This window comes from Prionailurus viverrinus, chromosome B1 (assembly GCF_022837055.1).
Source record: "Prionailurus viverrinus isolate Anna chromosome B1, UM_Priviv_1.0, whole genome shotgun sequence".
NCBI lineage: Eukaryota > Metazoa > Chordata > Mammalia > Carnivora > Felidae > Prionailurus > Prionailurus viverrinus.
Window position 1 is genome coordinate 50028655 of NC_062564.1, and position 19652 is coordinate 50048306.

Genomic DNA, 19652 nt, shown 5'->3' on the forward strand with positions numbered 1-19652 from the left:
GACTTAAAAAAATGAAGTTCTCTACTTTTATTCCTAAAAAATGTTTAATAGATATTCACACAGTTAAAAACCCAAAAGTTATATGAGTATATGGGAAAAAAATCTCCCATTTATGCCTGTGTCTCCCAGCTACCCAGTGCCCTTCCCAAGGTAACTTGAATATTACAATGAATTTTTATATCCTTTCAGAGATGCTTATGCATGTACAAGCAGGTATATTCCTTTTTCTTTTTTCACTCAAATGGTAGCTAGTATTCACATTTAACTATATATCTTGGAGACTAATACCTGAAGAGAAAAGTCTTCCTCAATATGTTTTATGACCTCATAATATGCCATTCACTGGATAAACACATTGTTTCTAATATTTTACTATTGCAAACAGTTTTTGTATATCATTTCACATAAATGTGAATAAATCTGTACATAAATTTTTAAAAGAATTGCTTGATCAAGAGTATAATTTTTTAGATACAATTGACATATATTAGCTTCATAAAGTATATAATTTTGGTAAATATTACCAAATTGTCTTTTATAGAAGTGGTATGGATTTATATTCCTATCTCCAATATATGAGAGTATATTTCTCCACACATTTGCAAATGCAACATACTATCAGACTTGGATCTTAACCTGATGGATTAAAAATGTAGAATTGTCATGTAATTTTAATTTTTTTAAACGGTGAGTGAGCTTAAGCTCGTATATTTGTATTTCATTTTTTATAAACTATCCATATCTTTTGCTAATTTTCCTTAAGTAGTAGACTTTTATCTATTTATAAAACTTATTTATTAATAAAATTAGTCCCTTTATCTGCCATACATTTGTAACAATTTTATACCAGCTTTTTTATTGTCTTTTGACTTTATGGAAGTTATAGCCATGCAGAAATGTTGGGGTTTTATGAAGTCAGATTTATCTGTCTTCACTTTTATGGCTTGTAGATTTTGTGTTATAACTAGAAAGTCATTCTCCATCCTGAGAATATAAAAGCTTTCATCTTGAACTTTGTGGTTTCTTTTTGGTTGTTTACTTTTTTTACACATTTGAATTTCGATCTACTAGGAATTTATCCTGGTATGAGATATGGTGTGGCTTCAGTGCTATTTTTTTCCAAATACCTAACTAGAATCCACTTACTGAATAATTCATCTTTTCCAGATGATTTGAAATATCACATGTAATAAATAGTAAAACTATGCTTCCAGTATACACAATTATATTATAGCTCAATTCTACTTATTTCTTATTTATTTATTTTTAATGTTTATTTTTTGAGAGAGAGAATGCAAGTGGGGTAGGGGCAGAGAGAGACAGGGAGACACAGAATCTGAAGCAGGCACCAGGCTCTGAGCTGTCAGCACAGAGCCTGATGTGGGTCTCGAACCCACAAATTGCTAGATCATGACCTGAGCTAAAGTCAGATGCTTAACTAACTGAGCCACTCAGGGGCCCCTACATATTTCTTTTCTCTTTCAGTTTAGACTTGTGTGTTCTTCTATATGAACTTTAGAATCATCCTGTTTAATTCCCAGGTAACTCTGTTGGTATTTTTATTAGACTTGTGTTAAATTTAATGGCTAAATCAAGGAGAATTTGCATTTTTATAATAGTGATTGTTTCTAGCAAAGAACATGTTTTAAGAGGAGTATATTTTAAAGTTCTTCCAATATGTCACTCATTTTTCTTATTAAATTTATTCCTTCCTAGTTGTTTAGCTTTTTTTTTTTTTAAACTGTGTTTGTACTTGTTTGCTAAGGCTGCCATAACAGTATACTATAGACTAGGCAGTTTAAACAACAAAAATTTATTTTCTCACAGTTCTGGAGGCTGGAAGTCCAAGATCAAGGTATCAGCAGGGTTGGTTTCCTCTGAGAACTCTCTCTTTGTTTTGTGGATGATCACCCTCTTACCATTTCCTCACATGGCCTTTTCTAGTAGTCTTTTTTTTTTTTTAATATGGTCTTTTCTCACATGGTGCATCCTTGGTGTGTAGGTGTCCAAATTTCTTCTTGTAAGGACACCAGTCAGATTTGTTTAGGACCCATCCATATGACCTCATGTAACCTTAATTATCTCTTTAAAGACTCTATCTCCAAATGAGTCATCTTATGAGGTACTGAGAGTTAAGACTTCAACATATGAATTTTAGGGCCTCTTTTTTTGCCTACTAACGGATTGATTGTTATGTATGTATATATGAAAGTGATTTCTGTATTTTACCTTGTACCTTGCCACCTTGCTTATGATTTGTAATAATTTTTACCTTTCTCTTAGTTTTTCCAGGTATAAAATTATATTACTTATAAATAATAATTTTATCTCCTTTATAGTTTCTATACTCACAATTTGTTTCTTTGGTTGCAATCTGTTAGAACTGTTGAAACAAGGCTAAGAGTGGTGGTATAGTACATATTCTTCTTGTATTCCTGACATTAATGAGAATATTTAGTGGCTTCTGGCATTCCCATTAAGCATGATACTTTTAGATTGAGATAGAGTTATTAAAAAAAATTTTTTTAACGTTTATTTTATTTTTGAGAGACAAAGAGCAGGAGCAGGACAGGGTCAGAGAGAAAAGGAGACACAGAATCCAAAGCAGGCTCCAGGCTCTGAGCTGTCAGCACAGAGCCCTACGTGGGGCTCAAACTCACAAACTGTGAGATCATGACCTGAGCTAAGGTTGGGTGCTTAACGGACTGAGCCACCCAGGTGCCTCGAGATAGTTATTTTGTTACTTTAAGAACTTATTCATCATCTCCATATTTTATTATAACTTTTTAAAAAACAAAAACGGATGTTCAATTTATCAAATGCCTTTGGCGTACATGAAAATGATTATGTATATTTTTCCTTTGATCCAGTGTGTTGAATTTATAAATTGGTTTCCTATTGAACCATCTTTGTATTTTTGTATTTTGTATTTTGGTGATGGCATATTCTTTGAATTTGCTGTTGGATTCTGTTTGCATAAAAATTCATAAATGATACATATAGTTTTATTGTTTTATAGAGTCTGTTGAGTTAGGTACAATTTTATGCTTGCTTGTGGAATCAGTTAATATTTTATTATCATCTGTTTCAATTAATTTTCAAGTTTATTTGAATGGAATTGAGCAAAGTAATCTCTTAAAGCTATTTTAGTTTTGTTCTCTTTTTCTTAATGTTTATTTATTTTGAGAGAGAGAGCATGTGCAAGCAGGGGAGAGGCAGAGAGGAAGAGAGAGAATTCCAAGAGAATCCCTCCCCCCAACACAGGTCTCAATCTCGCAAATTACACGAGCTCATGACCTGAGCCAAAAGCAAGAGGTTGATGCCTAACTGACTGAGCCACCCAGGTGCCCCATTTTTGTTCTTATTGTAGCTGTGTGAATGCAGGCATGTGCATGTGTATTTGCTGTTTTCTTCCCTTTGTTTGTTCTATTTTTATTAGTTTCTGTTCCTTAGTTTACTTTATTGATAATATAGTTAACATTCCTAGTTAGTCATTGATCTATTAAGGTGAATACAGTTCTTGTTCTGCAGAAATTTTAAGTTTTTAGTAATCAAAACTGTCAGTCTTTTCCTCTTATGGCTTCTTTCATGTTACTTTTTAATTTTTTTTTTATATATTTATTTTGAGAGAGAGCACATGAGCAGGGGGAAGGGCAGAGAGAGAGAGAAGAAAGAGTCTGAAGCAGGGATGGAGTCTGACGTGGCTGCAATCTCACAAATTGTAAGATCATGGCCTGAGCCAAAATCAAGAGTAGGTCGCTTAACTGAGCCACCGGGTGCCCCTTAGTGTTACTTTTTTTTAAATGGCCTTCTGCACCATCATTATAAAAATGTTCATTCTTTTCATACTTTTATGATTTATTGTAATCCGCCTAGAATTTCCTTTTCTTATATGAAGTGACATCTAAATTATTTTGTTTCCAGATGGATTGCCAACCATCCCAACACTATTTATTAAACAATATATGATCTTTTCCCCCATTTATTTGAAATACTTTTATTATATACTAAACTTTCAACATTCTATGAAAAATCCTATTGCTCTTTTTGGATTGTACCAAGTTTATAGGATTAATTTGGGGGATAATTGAATTGATATCTTTAAAACATTGCGTGTTTGCATGCAGAAACATGAACTGTTTATCTATGTACTTCAGTTTTTCTCTGTGTCCTTTGATAGAGTTTTATCATTTTCTTTGTATTTCTTGCTAGGTTTATTTCTAGATATTTTTTTAGTTTTTGTTTGCATTATAAATGAAATTGTTTTCATTATGTTTCTTCTCTGGTTATTGATGGTATATAAGAAAACATTTGATTTTTGTTGATCTTACCTAACTTAGTTACTGAACCCTTTGATTCTCTTGGATTTTCTGGATAGTCTTTTGTCTCCTTGTTCCCAATATTTACAGTGTTTTTTTGTGTGTGTGTTGCTTCTGGCACGGCATCTTATTGAACTGACAAGAACTTCTGGAATGGTAGCCTTATTCTTTATAGCACCAAAGGACAAAACTAGGACAGGTGGCCAGAATAGCTGGAAGAGGGGGTGCCTGGGTGGCTCATTTGGTTAAGCGTCTGACTTCGACTCAGGGCATGATCTTGTGGTTTGTGAGTTCAAGCCCCACGTCGAGCTCTGTGCTGACAGCTCAGAGCCTAGAGCCTGTTTCCGATTCTGTGTCTCCCTCTCTCTGTGACCCTCCCCTGTTCATGCTCTGTCAATTATAAATAAACATTTAAAAAATTAAAAAAAAAAAAAGAATAGCTAGAAGAGGGAAGTGGGAAGGAGCAAGCTTGTATTTTATCATCAATACCACTGTCTAATTATATTCATACAGTAACTAGGTTGAAAGCAAATTAATTTGTTAGGTAAAGAATAAGACTAGATGACTTCTAAGTCTTAATGATAGTTGAGAGTATAAAGAGAGAATTAAGGAGTGACTTTAAGAACTCTTGTATAGAGGGTAGTGGGGGCGCAAAGGGTAGAAGAACAGGAGTAGGAAGTCAAGAAGAAAGTAATGAAAGTGAGAATGTAATGCCTTATTAGGAGAATAATCATGACCATACAGTGTTCTAGAAGCCAGGGGAGATAAAAGTTTTGTAAAATGTGAGATAGTCATTAATAACTGATGCTACATAGAAGTATTAAGAAAAAGTGAAACAGGGATGTCTGGCTGGCTCAGTTGGTAGACCATGCAACTGATCTTGATCTTGGGGTTGTGAGTTCAAGCTCCACATTGGGTATAGAGATTACTTAAAAATAAAATCTTAAACAACAACAAGCCGTTGTATTTTTTAATGAGGAGGTTATTTGTGATCTGCTTTAGCGTCTCCATCTGCTTCTTAATTATAGTTCTTAACTATTCAGTAGTTTCTTTAATTTGTATTTTCATTTAGATTATCAGCTTGATGGAAACATTAATCAAACCTTACATCTGTTTTATAAGTCTCATGGGACTTTGAAAAGAATTATTCTTAGAGTGGTGGATGATCTATAAATATTTGCTGTTTGATTTTTAGGTAAATCCTAAAGGAATCACACCTTAGTTCTAAGTTATAATTGTAATATAAGTTCTATGTTTTGAGCTTACCAGGCTACTATAATAAACATAAACATAAAATCTAAACATAAACATAAAATCAGTTACAGATAAAACATAACAAATTTCTAAATTAAATCAATATAAAAGACAAAATAAACTGATTTATATAATAGAAATGCAAACTGATGACCAGTGATTAAAAACATGGGCCTACTCAACTTCAGGTATGAAGTAGCCAGAGGTGATTTGGTGTTCAGTTTCTGGGGAGTATTGAAAAGCAAAAGTATCACATGGAAGTCAGAGGACCAGAACTAGGCTCACTGGTTAAAAATAAGAATTGGTGCACCAGTTGGTTAAGTGGACAGCTCTTCATTTCAGTTCAGGTCATGATCTCATGGTTCATGAGATCAAGCCCTATGTTGGGTTCCGCACTGACAATGCAGAGCCTACTTGGGACTCTCTCCCTTTCTCTCTCTGCCTCTTCCCTGCTCACACTGCCTCTCTCTCTTCCTCAAAATAAATAAATAAACATTAAAAAAAAAAAAAGGAATTGGAAATGGGGCTTCCCTGCTCCTGAAAGGAAGTTTGTATAGTGATACCACCTGTCCCTTGAAGCTGTAGTTAATATAAAAATATTATCTAGAGATGTGGGAGAGCGCCAGCACAGCCTTAAGACATTCAATATTTAAGCCAAACTGTAATGACTTCATACCTGAATCTCCAGTAACCAATAATACACAACCTGGTTTTTGATGAGGTTCCTGTGGGCACTGGTGAAGACAAACCAAAAGCCATAAGACAGGGTGAGATGAGGGAGAGAGGAAGGGAGAGAGAGAGAGAAAATTCTCACTCAAGATCTGCAAACTAAAATCCCAAAGCACAATTTTAAAAAAAAGGCCAAACTTAGAAAGCATCTAACAAAATCAACAATCAGAAGATGGATTTGCTCCCAGATGAAATGAAAGTAGTAAGATAATTTTTTAAAGACTTAAGAATAAGAATGTTTAGGATTCTCCAAAAGATAAACAATATAAACCATTTTAAAAGAATAAGAAATTATGATAAGTCAGCAGAAATGAAATAATAATAGACAAATAAGAACCAATTTTAAGACATCTTAGAATTGAATTTATGAAAATTAAATCAGTAGATAGAATGAACCCTAACATAAGACATGGTTGAAGAGGGAATTAGGGAAGAAGAAAGTTATTCTCAAGAGTTCACCCAGAATACAGAATATAGAGAGACATACAATAGTAAAAAATTATGTAATATAGTTAAGAAACATGAAAAATAAGGATTGAGGAATTTCAGTATACATCTAATGGGAGTTCTAGAAGAAGAGGCCATAAGAATGGCTAAGAAGCAGTAACCAAAGACCTAATGTCTGAAAATTCTCCAGAAATGAAAACTTGGGTCCTTACATTAAAAGTACATTCTGCATACTAAGTAGAAGAAATAAAAATCACAATGAGAAACATTCAGTGCAAATACAAAGTGAAAAGGATAAAGAAAAACTTAAAAGCTGCCAGAGAGAGGAAATAAATCTCTAAAACATTATCAGTTAACCTTCTCAACAGAAACAATAGAAACTAGAAGGCAATGAACTAATGTTTTTAAAACGCTGAGAGAAACTTTACCCATCTATACCACCATTCAAGATTGAGGGCAAAATAAAGACATTTCAGGCAAAGACTAAAATAATTTATTGCTGGCATACCCTATCTGTAAGAATTTCTAAACGTCATCCTTTAGCAAGAAGAAAAGGGAATCCAAAGGTAGGCATAGGGTGTAATTTTGACAAAAAAGACTATTGTCTTTAGTATAACTAAAGATAATAAAATAATTATTTTTGTAAAGGTTGCTTTGAATTTCTGGAAAATAATCTAAAGTGTGCTAGGAGTATTCAAAAAGATGAAGGTGCTGATCATTTTAGCTATAATTTTTTTTAATAAAATGAAGTATATTTTCTAAATGTATGTGTTTATTGAGCACCTACTATGTGCTGGCACTGGTCTAGATTCTGGGGATAAAACAGTGGAGAAAATAATCTCTTCATGGAGTGTATATTTTAGTGGAAGTAAACTGTATACTGCTTAAAAGAAACAGTATAACCCAAACAGACAGACTTGAATACATTGGTAGACAGGAAAGGATGCACCTGGAAAATCTATTGCTGTGATGAAGTGAAAAGCTGATGTGACAATATTAATCTCAGATAAAATACAGTTTAAGGTGAAGAGCATTAATAAGCAAAATGAGCAACTAGAGCATTATTGAATTTACATAACATCTAACAGAGGCTTGAAAGTGAAAACTGACAGGATTCGAAGAAAACTGATGAGTCCCCGGTTATGATAGATTTTGGCATACCTCTATTAAAACAGGTGAACAGAAAATTGAATGTATAGAAAATTTGAACGACAGAACTAATTGATATAGTACACAGAGGAGATTTTGTACCCAACAGAGAGTATGTGCTATTTTCGAGTACACAAGGAATACTTAGAAAAATCGTGTCCTAAATCACAAAGGAAGTCTCCAAAATTTAAGGTAACCAGAATAATATAGACCATGTTCTCTAACCACAATAATTAAAATTGAAACCAACAATAAAAAGAGATTTTTAAAAACTCATATCAATAGAAACTAGAAAATGTACTTACAGATAACTCATAGGTTGAAGAGGAAGCTTGAAAACAGCCAGCAGGTAGGTAGAAGGAAGGGCTATAAAAGATATGCACAAAAACTAATAAAATGGAGGGGGGGGATTAATACTTACCTAATTTTATATTGTAATGATCAATGATAGGACTAACAGAATTGGCCAAGAAGAATATAGGTATTATATTTGAGGCTCTATTCCTATTCATGGCTTATTTTCTACATTAATAATCTTTTTCTTTAGAAGATACCATTGTGAGCTAATAAGAAAAATATAGGACTCAAAATACAAAATAGAAACTTAGTTGAAGAGTGTGTATCTTTTACATATAACAAAATTAACTGTAGAACTATGTAAGTGAAAATATCAAATTGTAGAATTACTTTACTGTTGTTTATTTAAAGGATTTATAACGGCCTTTGATAGAAAGTTCTTTCTATATATTTAAGGTATTTTTCTTTCTCTTCTTGTAGGTTACTCAAATGAGTCGTCCAGACCTGATTCTCTTTCTGATGAAATACCTGATGGCTCTCATAGTTGGTATTCCCTCCATTTTTTGGGTTGGAAGCAAAAAGACATGCTTTGAATGGGCCAGTTTTTTTCATGGTCGTAGGAAAAAAGAGTAAGTTGAAATTATCACAGTGTTCACAAACCTCATATTCACATAAAAGTTTTACGTTGCTTATGTTAAAACACTTTGGATTTGGAGGATGTATTTCGACATGATTATGACCTCAGCTGCTACTACTTAGCACAGTAGCGTGTCAAAATTAAAAGCTAAAAGTTTATTCTGACAACGTAGCCAAGTAGAACCAGACTTGAGGTCTATGCCTTACTAATTCAGAATATTTGAGAGAAAGCCAATCTTATTTTCAAAAATTTAAATTTTAACTAAAATTAACAAATTAATGCTTTTATGTATATTATTATTTGATCTTCTCAGTATTCTTGTGAGGGCTGGTATGTATTATTTCTGTGTTACAGATGAGAATACTGACACAGAGAGGTTAAATGCTTTGGCCAAAATCATAGGTATTAGGTTAGACTTTCCTTTCAGTTGCCCATTGTTCTTTCAAGTATACCAGAAATGATACAAAGAGATAACATGTGGGGCGCCTGGGTGGCGCAGTCGTCGGTTAAGCGTCCGACTTCAGCCAGGTCACGATCTCGCGGTCCGGGAGTTCGGGCCCCGCGTCGGGCTCTGGGCTGATGGCTCGGAGCCTGGAGCCTGTTTCCGATTCTGTGTCTCCCTCTCTCTCTGCCCTTCCCCGTTCATGCTCTGTCTCTCTCTGTCCCAAAAATAAATAAACGTTGAAAAAAAAAAAAGAGATAACATGTTATTCCATTATGATAAAGTATATGTTAAAGCCAAAATAGATGATATTAAATGCATTATAAAATGATAATGAAATACATTAAAGAAATTATTTTAAATCATTGTTGGCCACACTGCATATTAGAATGTCATGGTAAAATATATTTACAGCATCTTTAATCATAAAGCAAAAGGAAAACAAGACTACAGTATTCACAAAGGAACAAATCATTTCAAACTTTTATTCAGTCTAAATCTTACATGTATACTATACCTGAATTATCACAAATTCTAAGTTGAGTCTGTATGCTTATGATTTTACCTAAACTAAGGTCCACGGAAAATGGGTTTTGGGAGAAGGTTTGTGAAGCTCTTAAGGTTATATTTAAAATGTTGTGCCTTGGGGTGCCTGTGTGGCTCAGTCGGTTGAGTATCGACTTTGGCTCAGGTCATGATCTCATAGCTCGTGTGTTCAAGCCCTGAGATGGGCTCTGTGCTGACAGCTCAGAGCCTGGAGCCTGCTTTGGATTCTGTGTCTCCCTCTCTCTCTCTGCCCCTCCCCAACTCACACTCCGTCTCTCTCAAAATAAATAAACACTAAAAAAAATTTTTTTAATGTTGTGCCATACATGGGTTAATGTACTTTTCCCATACAACTTAAAATGCCTCATTAACAAAATCTGTATTTTCTTAAGTACAGTAATTAGGTGTTACTATTACACAGATTAGATTGAGATAAAAATGCACAGTTTTAAAATGTACATTTCTTATTACTATATCTGAGACTGCTACTAGTGATATCAGATAATGCATTTCTCCTTTAAGTAACAGTTTCACAGAGCAGAGAAGGAAAGAAGGGGAAAGAGTTATTCAACAATAACAACAAAAACCTATTTCCTGGGCATTCATTTTTTAAGAAAGTCTTTATAGAATGCTTACTATGTGCCATGAACTATGTTGCAACACCAGGGATGCAGCAGCAAACAAATAGGCTGAGTCCCTGCTTTCATGGAATATCTGTCCCTATGGGATTTACTGTGACTTATCTGTATATTCTTTGACATTTTTAAATATATTTTAATCACACTAAGAGATAATACTGAGGAAAGGTCTTGTATTAAACATTTCTGGTCACCTCTGGACCTTATACAAACAGTTCTGTAATAGGGTTATATTAGAAAGTCTAGGTAGAACTAAACCCAAGCTACTCTTATGGAGAATTATCTTAATTATTTGGGGGATCCTGGTTGGGCCAGAATCATTTTGAAACTGGTCAGAACTCCCAAGACCCTTCTATTTGGTTTTCTGTGACCATGGATCCCCACCTAACAAAGCCATTGTAATCCTCCAAGCCAGGACTGTGCCCTGGGCTAGAGGGCAGCTCCTTATGCTGGAGCTCAAGGGTATGAGCATCCCATAGCTATTTCTAGCATGTGTCTTCTACTTTAGCCTTGAGAAATAACTGTAAAGATATCGTAATAATGGTTACCAATTAATTGAGCACATTTAATATTCTAAGCACTGTTCTAAACATTTTATATATTATTAAACCATTTAATCCTTCAAATAGCCTTGTAAGAAAGATCATCATTTTGCAAATAAGGAAACTGAGGCATGGATTCAGGGTTTCATAGTGAATGCTAGAATTGAGATTCAGAACCAAGCATTCTGACTCTAGGCTCTAGTCTTTGCTCTCAACTTCTTTGTTATGTACTGTGCTACAAAGAGACTAGTTTCTAAAATTGTGCTAATCAAATTAGTGTTTTCCCTCTAAGTGAAGCCACACTTAAGGTTGTGCTTATACTAGTAATGCTGACACTGATTGAAATATTTTTAGAAATCTTCTTTTGGAATTATCTGGATCATGTCACCTAATTTCTCTGTAAAATGAGGGGACAAACCTTTACCATTTCAAGGTGGATTAAATTTTTGTCATAACCAGATGTCAGTTTGAACCAAGTTTTAAAAATAAGTTTAGAAAATAAAGTCAGCAATCAAGACTGACTTGGGATTTATGAATATATGAGTAGGGCCTCTGATGAAGGAGAAACAAATACTGTTTGTTTTTTTCAGCTATCTTTGACTTGTTCTTTCTTCTATCCAGTTTTTGACACTTTGTTTCCAGGGTGTGTGTGTGTGTGTCTGTCTGTCTGTCTGTCTGCCTCTCTCTCTGTCTGTCTCTCTCACACACACACACAGACACACACACACACACACATATATGTTATGTTTTATCATTAAGTTTGATCCTCGACTGTTGGTTTTATTGCGTGACTTTTGGAAGTTCTCTAATCCTTTAGAACCTCAGATTTTTCATCTATAAAATAGAGATCACAGTATTTATTCTTAATAGATACCTATTCATAACAGATAACTCATACTCTCTTAGAGATACCCTCTTAGGACATTGATCTCCATAATAAAATAAAAACATTATTAAGAAGGATCAAAGGAGAGTGTATGTAAAATACCTGGCACAGTGTGGGTACTCAACAGATATTTGCCTTCCTTTAGCCCTTTTACCTCACTGCTAAAACAGTAACAGTAACAACAATCCTTTTGTAATCTGAAAACTTAGAATATATGCACTCTTTTAAAAAAATTTTTATTCATTCATTTTCATTTTTTTTTAATTTTATTCATTTTTATTTTGAGAGAGAGAGAGAGAGAGAGAGACCAAGCATGAGCAAGGGATGGGGGAGACAGAGGGGGACACAAAGAATCCGAATCAGGCTCCAGGCTCTGAGCTGTCAGCACAGAGCCCCACATGAACCCATGGCTCGAGCCCCACAGCTCGAACCCATGAACTGCGAGATCATGACCTGATTTGAAGTCGGATGCTTAACTGACTGAGCCACCCAGGCGCCCCTAGAATATATGCACTTTGTTAATGTATGATCCAATCTTTATATGTTAGAGTTTTGTTTTTTTTTTCATGAAATTGTTTATCTAATTTTAATTTAAACGTCTGATTCTCATAGTTGCTTGTTTACATAAACTGACACTGATCTTTGCAACTATTTCACTGGCTCTTCTTATCAGTTTAATTACTGCTTTGTTTATCATCATAAATAAATGTTTTTAACCTTCCATAGCAGTTAAAAACTTTTGCTCTTGACAGTAATTCATCTCCTTAGTTTTTTTTTCCTTAAGGCTTTAATATATCCGGTAGTTAATTTTATGTTCACTTAATTTTTCATATGTTTTGTTTAATTATGACCAATCATGTTTAATCTAGCACTGAACAACTGCTTTACCATAAAACCAACTTGTAGCCTGAAAACAACTGTTGTAAGTTACAAGTTCAAGAAATAGCTGTGTTACAGTGAGGCCTCTGATACATCCATAAACCATGCAAGAACAAATTTCTCTACTTTATTATAAAATCTTTTATAATATCTCAGTGTGATTGAGAATCAAATTTCTTTTTTTTTAAGTTTATTTATTTATTTATTTTGAGAAAGAGAGAGAGAGAGAGAGAGAGAGAGAGAGAATCCCAAGCAAGCTCTGTGCTCCTCTGCCTCACAGACTGTGAGATCATAACCTGAGCTGACATCAAGAGTTGGACACTTAACTGACTGAGCCACCCAGGCACTCCTAGAATTATAAACTTCTTTAATTGAAAGGAACCTTTTAGAAATGATAAAATTGTATAGCTTCATTTCATAGATGACAAAAATGAAAGAAAGGGAATAATGACTTGCTTAAGATCGTGTATTTATTGAACTAAAATCCTGATTTCCTTATTTTGATGCAGGCTTCTTTCCATCATACCACTTTAGAGTACAGATTGATAGGGATTTTTGTTGTATTCTTTCCTCTGTCAACGATGTTACCTTATATCTCTGCTAAAGACATTATTTGAAGAGCAATTAATTTCAAGAATAATGTCAGTATGTCACAAAAGTGTTGTTTATTGGTCTATGGGAATGTTAGTCTGTATCTTAAACTTAGTATTTTGTTTTCTAGGATAGTGAATGAGAGCCGACAGGTACTACAGGAACCTGATTTTGCTCAGTCTCTCCTGAGGGATCCAAATACTCCTATTATAAGAAAATCAAGGGGAACTTCCACTCAAGGAACATCCACACATGCTTCTTCAACCCAGCTTGCTATGGTGGATGATCAGAGAAGCAAAGCAGGGAGTGTCCACAGCAAAGTAAGCAGCTACCACGGCAGTCTCCACAGATCCCGTGATGGCAGGTGAGTTTTTTTGGAAGATTAGTTTATTTCATAAGTTGAATTAGTCACACATCTTAAGAATGAAGAGTAGCCAAATCTGAAATAGAAGTTGGACATCATTTGTATTTTTTAAAAAAAATTTTAATTGAAGTATAATTAACATAGAGTGATATTACTTTCAGGTGTACAATATAATGATTCAACAGTTCTCTACATTATTCAGTGCTCATCATAAAAACTATAGTCTTAATCCCATTTGTCTGTTTCACCCATCTTAAAGAATTTAAGAATCTTTTTTTGTCTTTTTTTCTTTGTTCATTTATTTTGCTTCTTAAATTCCAAATGTAATGTGAGTGAAATCATATGGTATTTGTCTTTTTCTGTCTGACTTATTTTACTTAGCATTATACCCTCTAGGTTTATCCATGTTGTCACCGATGGCAAGATCTTTTTTATGGCTGAGAGTAATGCTACCCCCTTTTATTTTTTAAAGTTTATTTATTTATTTTGAGAGAGAGAGAGGAAGGTTGAGCGGGAGAAGAGAGAGAGAGAGAGAGAGAGAGAAAATGAATCCCAAGCAGGCTCTACACTCTGCATGGAGACTGACATGGGGCTTGATCCCACAAATGAGATCATGACCTGAGCCAATATCAAGAGTTGGATGCTTAACCAACTGAGCCACCCAGGTGCCCGTATTCCCTTTTTTATATATACCACATCTTTTTTTTTTTTTTTTTTTAAGTTTATTCATTTTTGAGAGAGAGAGAGAGAGAGAGAGAGAGAGACGGAGCATGAGCAGGGAAGGGACAGAGAGAAAGAGAGGGAGACAACAGAATCCGAAGCATGCTCCAGGCTTGGAGCTGTCAGCACAGAGTCCAACTCGGGCATTGAACCCATGAACCATGAGATCATGACCGGAGCCAAAGTCAGACACTTAACCGACTGAGCCACCCAGGCGCCCCTATATACCACATCTTATTTATCCATTCATATATGGGTGGACATTTGGGTTGCTTCCATATCTTAACTATTGTAAATAACGCTGCAGTAAACATAAGGGTGCATGTATCTTTTCAAACTCGTGTTTTCATTTTCTTTTGGTAAATACCCACTAGTGGGATTACTGGATCATATAGTAATTCTATTTTACATTTTGTGGGGAACCTCCATACCGTTTTCCACAGTAGCTGCACCAGTTTGCATTCCCACCAATAATGCACTAAAGTTCCTTTTTCTCTACATCTGCACCAACATTTGTTATTTTGTGCCTTTTTTATTTTAGTCATTCTGACAGGCATGTAGTGATATCTCATGGTTTTGATTTGTATTTCCCTGATGATTAGTGATGTTGAGCATCTTTTCATGTGTCTGTTGGCCATCTATGTATCTTCTTTGGGAAAATGTCTAATCAGGTCCTCTGTTCATTTTTTAATTGGATTATTCGTTTTTCTGGTATTGACTTGTGTAAGTTCTTGATATATTTTAGATACTAACTCCTTATTGGATATATCATTTGCAAATATCTTCTCCCACTCAGTAGGTTGCCTTGTTGCTTATTGACAGTTTCCTTCACTGTGCAAAAGCTTTTTATTTTGGTGTAGTCCCAATAGTTTAATTTTGCTTTTGTTTCCCTTGCCTGAGGAGACAGATCTAGAAAAATGTTTCTCTGGCCTATGTTCAAAACATCCAAATTGGTACTGAAGAATAAAACTTAACACTATGTGCAGATGACATGATGGTATATAGAGAAAACCCTAAAGACTCCACCAGAAAACTGTAAGAACTGATAAATGAATTCAGTAAAGTCATAGGATAGAAAATTAATATACAGAAATCTATTGCATTTCTTTACATTAATAATGAAGTAGCAGAAAGAGAAATTAAAAAAAAATCGCATTTACAATTGCACCAAAAATAATTAAATACCTAAGAATAAATCAAAGAGGCAAAAGACCTATATTCTGAAAACTATATAACATTGATGAAATAAATTAAAGAGGACATAACAAATGGAAAAATATTCCATGATTAAGTTTTGGAAGAACCAATATTATTAAAATGTCCATACTACCCAAAACAATCTACAGATTTAATGCAATCTTTGTTAAAATACCAACAGCAGTTTTCACAGAACTAGATCAAATAATCCTAAAATTTGAGTGGAATCACAAAAGTTCTGAATAACCAAAGCAGTCTTGAGAAGGAAGAACAAAGTTGTAGGTAGCATAATCCCAGATTTCACAATATACTATAAAGCTGTAGTAATCAAAACAAGATGGTACTAGGACAAAAATAGACACATCAATAGTCCAAAAATAAACCCACACATATGTGGTCAATTAATCTATGACAAAGGAGGCAAGAATATACAATGGAGAACAGACAGTCTCTTCAACAAATGGTGTTGGGAAAACTGGACTTTTTGTAATAGGCAAAAGAATGAAACTGGACCACTTTCTTACACCATACACAAAAATAAATTCAAAATGGGTGAAAGACCTAATGTGAGACCTGAAACCATAAAATTCCTAGAAGTTGGACATTATTAAGCTTTTAAACTTTGCTAGGTACGGTTGCCCTGGATTATGTCCATCAGACTTAAAGCCGCTCAGAGGAGTTTAGAATTTAGACCTGATGCAGTAAGCAAATAATGGAGGCATTGAAGGGTTTTGAGCAGGGAGAAGGTCAGGGTGAAAGTGGATATTTTAGTAAGATATATTTAGCAAGCAATTACAGAATGCATACTATGTTAAACACTATGCTAGACTCTGGGAATAAGATGATTTAGGTATAATCTTTGTTCTTAATAAGCTCAAGAAAGATAGTGTAGTCAGTATTAGTGCTGTAGTTAAAAACATGAGGTCTGGAATGAAAATCCTCGGTTTCCTCATTTGTACAATGGAAATAGAAATATCTGCCCCTTTAGGAATGTTGTAAAGAGTAAATGAGATAATATGGGTAATTGCTTGGAACAGTACTTATCTCAGTAGATACCTGATATCAACTTCTGTTACTGTAAATGAACAAGTAAAGTAAAATATAAATATGATGGCAGAGTACAGAACTTGGCAAACTTTTTTTTATAAAAAGCCACTTAGTACATATTTTAGGCTTTGTGGGTTGAGCACACGGTCTCTGTTGCAACTATTCATTTCTGTTGTAGCATGAAAGTAGCCATAGAAAATGTGTACAGTCAAGTGGAAACAGCTTTTCCTTTTTATTTATTTGTTTTTCAATTAAGCTTTATTTATAGAAATAGGAAGAGCCAGAGTTGGCCACTGAGCCAGTTTGCCAACCCATTTTGTAGGAGCAGTAGTGGCATGGAGGAGGGAGTGAATCTGGTCAGGGAAAGGGTCAGATAGCTTCACAGAGAATCTTTGAGAGAAGGCTGGATGTGTTTTTTCAAATTAGATGATGGAGACACCAGAATTAGAAACTTCTTAGGACTTGGGGCCTGGGTGGCTCAGTTGGTTAAGCTCCGACTTGGACTCAGATCATGATCTCATGGTTTGTGAGTTCGAGCCCTGCATTGGGCTCTCTGCTCTCAGCGCATAGCTGGCTTTGGATCTTCTGCTCCCTCTCTCTGTGCCCCTGCCCCACTCATGCACGTATACTTTCTCTCTCTCTCTCTCAAAAATACATAAACATTTAAAACAACACAACTTTTAAAAAAAAGAAACTTTTTAGGAGCTTTTCAATAATTCGGTTGGGAGTTGATGAAGGCTTATATTAGGAGAGTAGTTGCAGTGGGAAGAGAGGAAGAGCTGATTTGAAAAATATGTAGAAAGAAGAAATGATAGTAGTTGATTACACATTAATAACAGCTGGATAGAAGAAATGTGCCAAAAGATCTTTTGTTTATTTGGTTTTGTTTTTTGTGTTTTTAAGATTTCTAGTTTAGGAAACTGAAAGAATGAAAATTCTAATGCCTGAAATGGAAAGCAGGCTATGCTCACTTTAAGACAGTTTAAGCCCCTGGGTGGCTCAGTTGGTTAATCATCTGACTCTTGATTTCAGTTCAGATGGTTCATTTTGTGGTTCATGGTTCAAGCCCTGCATTGAGCTCTGTGCTGACAGCTCGGAGCCTGCTTAAAATTATCTTTCTCTGCTCCTCCCCTGCTTGTGTTCTAAATAAATAAACAAACTTTTAAAACTTTTTTAAATTCAAAAAAAATTTTTTTTAAATAAATAAATAAAATACCTGTTTCTACAACTGTGTTATATCCTTCAATCTCATTCCAGCCTTTCTCCCAGTCTTCTCTGTCCTCTGAGCATAGGTCATGATTCTTATATGTACTCTTTTTAAACCTCTGGTTTTTTCTTTCAACTTGCTTTCTTTTGCCTTTTAACTTGGTCCGCTACTCTGTGTTTAAAAAAAAATAGCAGTGTCTTTGTGATATTTTTTCTATCTTTTATCCATTTCTTTTTTCTTTTCCTGCCAAATTTTTTAAATGAATATTTGGAATATTTCATTTCTTATATATCCAGTCTTTTTTTTTCTTCTTACCCACTTAAACTGTACTTTCTAACATCACCAATGACCTGTTTTAACCACATTCAAAGATCCTTTCACTTTTTTGCTTTTTTCCTTGCGTTCAATACTCGTATGAGAGAAGTGCTCTTCTAGGTGTTAAGGACATACAAATGGAAGACAGAAGAGTAAACAATCGGTTATAATACACTTTAATGGGTATAATAAAATCATATACAAAATGCTTTGAAATCCCAGAGAAGAAAAACATTTAACTTATTATAGAAAGTCAGAGAAAACCCCACAAACAAGATAGCATTTCTACTTGAAATAGGATGCAGAGGAGGCAGCTGAAATTAAAGACAGGAAAATAGCATATGTGGAGGCAAGGAGGTCAGGCAGGCAGTTAGGTACCAGAGTATGGCTAGAGCATAGTTTGTACACTTGGGCAGATGAAACATGCTGAGAAATTTGGATTTTTTTCCTGACAGCAATAAGAAACTATTCTTTAATAGTTGGATTTGGAGCCTGGGGATAATAAAATCAGATTTGTGTTTAAGAAAGATTACTTTGGCAACAGCATAGGAGAAGAGGAGATTGTAAGTAATCATAGTTGAGAAGTTTCTGCAGTAATTTATGGGTCCTATCTTAAGATACTCATAAGGAGGGAGGGGATCTGAGAGTCTTTTAGAATATGTTTTGTCAACATTACCCCCTATGAACTATCAGTATTATTTGACATTGGACATTATTAGCCTCATCCTTTTCAATAAGGAATGAACAATTATTTATAACACACCTCCTATGCATGTGGCATTCTGTGTGTAAAGGGATATATAGAAGAAAGCTAATTTCTGCATTCTAGGAGCATAATCTTATAAGAAAGAGAAGACATATACCTAGGAGCCAATTACATAACAGTGCAAGCCAACATATAATTAAAACAGTGATTGTTAGAGACAATTGACATGATAGAACATTAGAGGAAATATGGAAGGTGAATGAATGGTAATAACAAATAAGTTGATACTGAGTAGAGAATTTCTGAAGGCAAATAAATATAGAGTATTCAGTCTCTCTAATCTGAATGGAACTGGAACTTAGGTAAGGACATTTATAATCATTAAGGTAGTTGACATTTTAACAATATTTGTTTTTCTAATCCATGAGAATAGAATGTTTTTCCATCTCTTTGTGTTGTCTTTGATTTCTTTCATAAGCTTCCTATAGTTTTCAGTGTACAGATCTTTTACCTCTGGTTAGCTTTATTCCTAGGTATCTTAGGGTTTTTGGTGCAATTGTAAATGGGATTGATTCCTTGATTTTTCTTTCTGTTGCTTAATTATTGGTGTATAGAAATGCAACTGATTTCTTTACATTGATTTTCTATCCTCTGACTTCGCTGAATTCACATATCAGTTCTAGCAGTTTTTTGGTGGAGTCTTGGATTTTCCACGTAGAGTGTCATGTTATATGTGAATA

The 19652-nt window shown here is 34.5% G+C and overlaps 1 protein-coding gene across 4 annotated transcripts in view; it reads left to right on the forward strand.

Annotated features, from left to right (window-relative positions):
* FZD3 (frizzled class receptor 3) overlaps window positions 1-19652 on the forward strand; it is a 104168-nt gene that overhangs the window by 68656 nt on the left and 15860 nt on the right. For all 4 annotated transcript variants that reach the window (XR_007151710.1, XM_047856899.1, XM_047856897.1 and 1 more), the window contains 2 exons: window positions 8676-8824; window positions 13487-13720. Coding sequence is in view for 3 of the 4 variants with exons in the window: in XM_047856899.1 (XP_047712855.1) it covers window positions 8676-8824; window positions 13487-13720 (383 nt within the window). In the remaining variant the exon portion in view is untranslated. The remainder of the gene's footprint in view (window positions 1-8675; window positions 8825-13486; window positions 13721-19652) is intronic.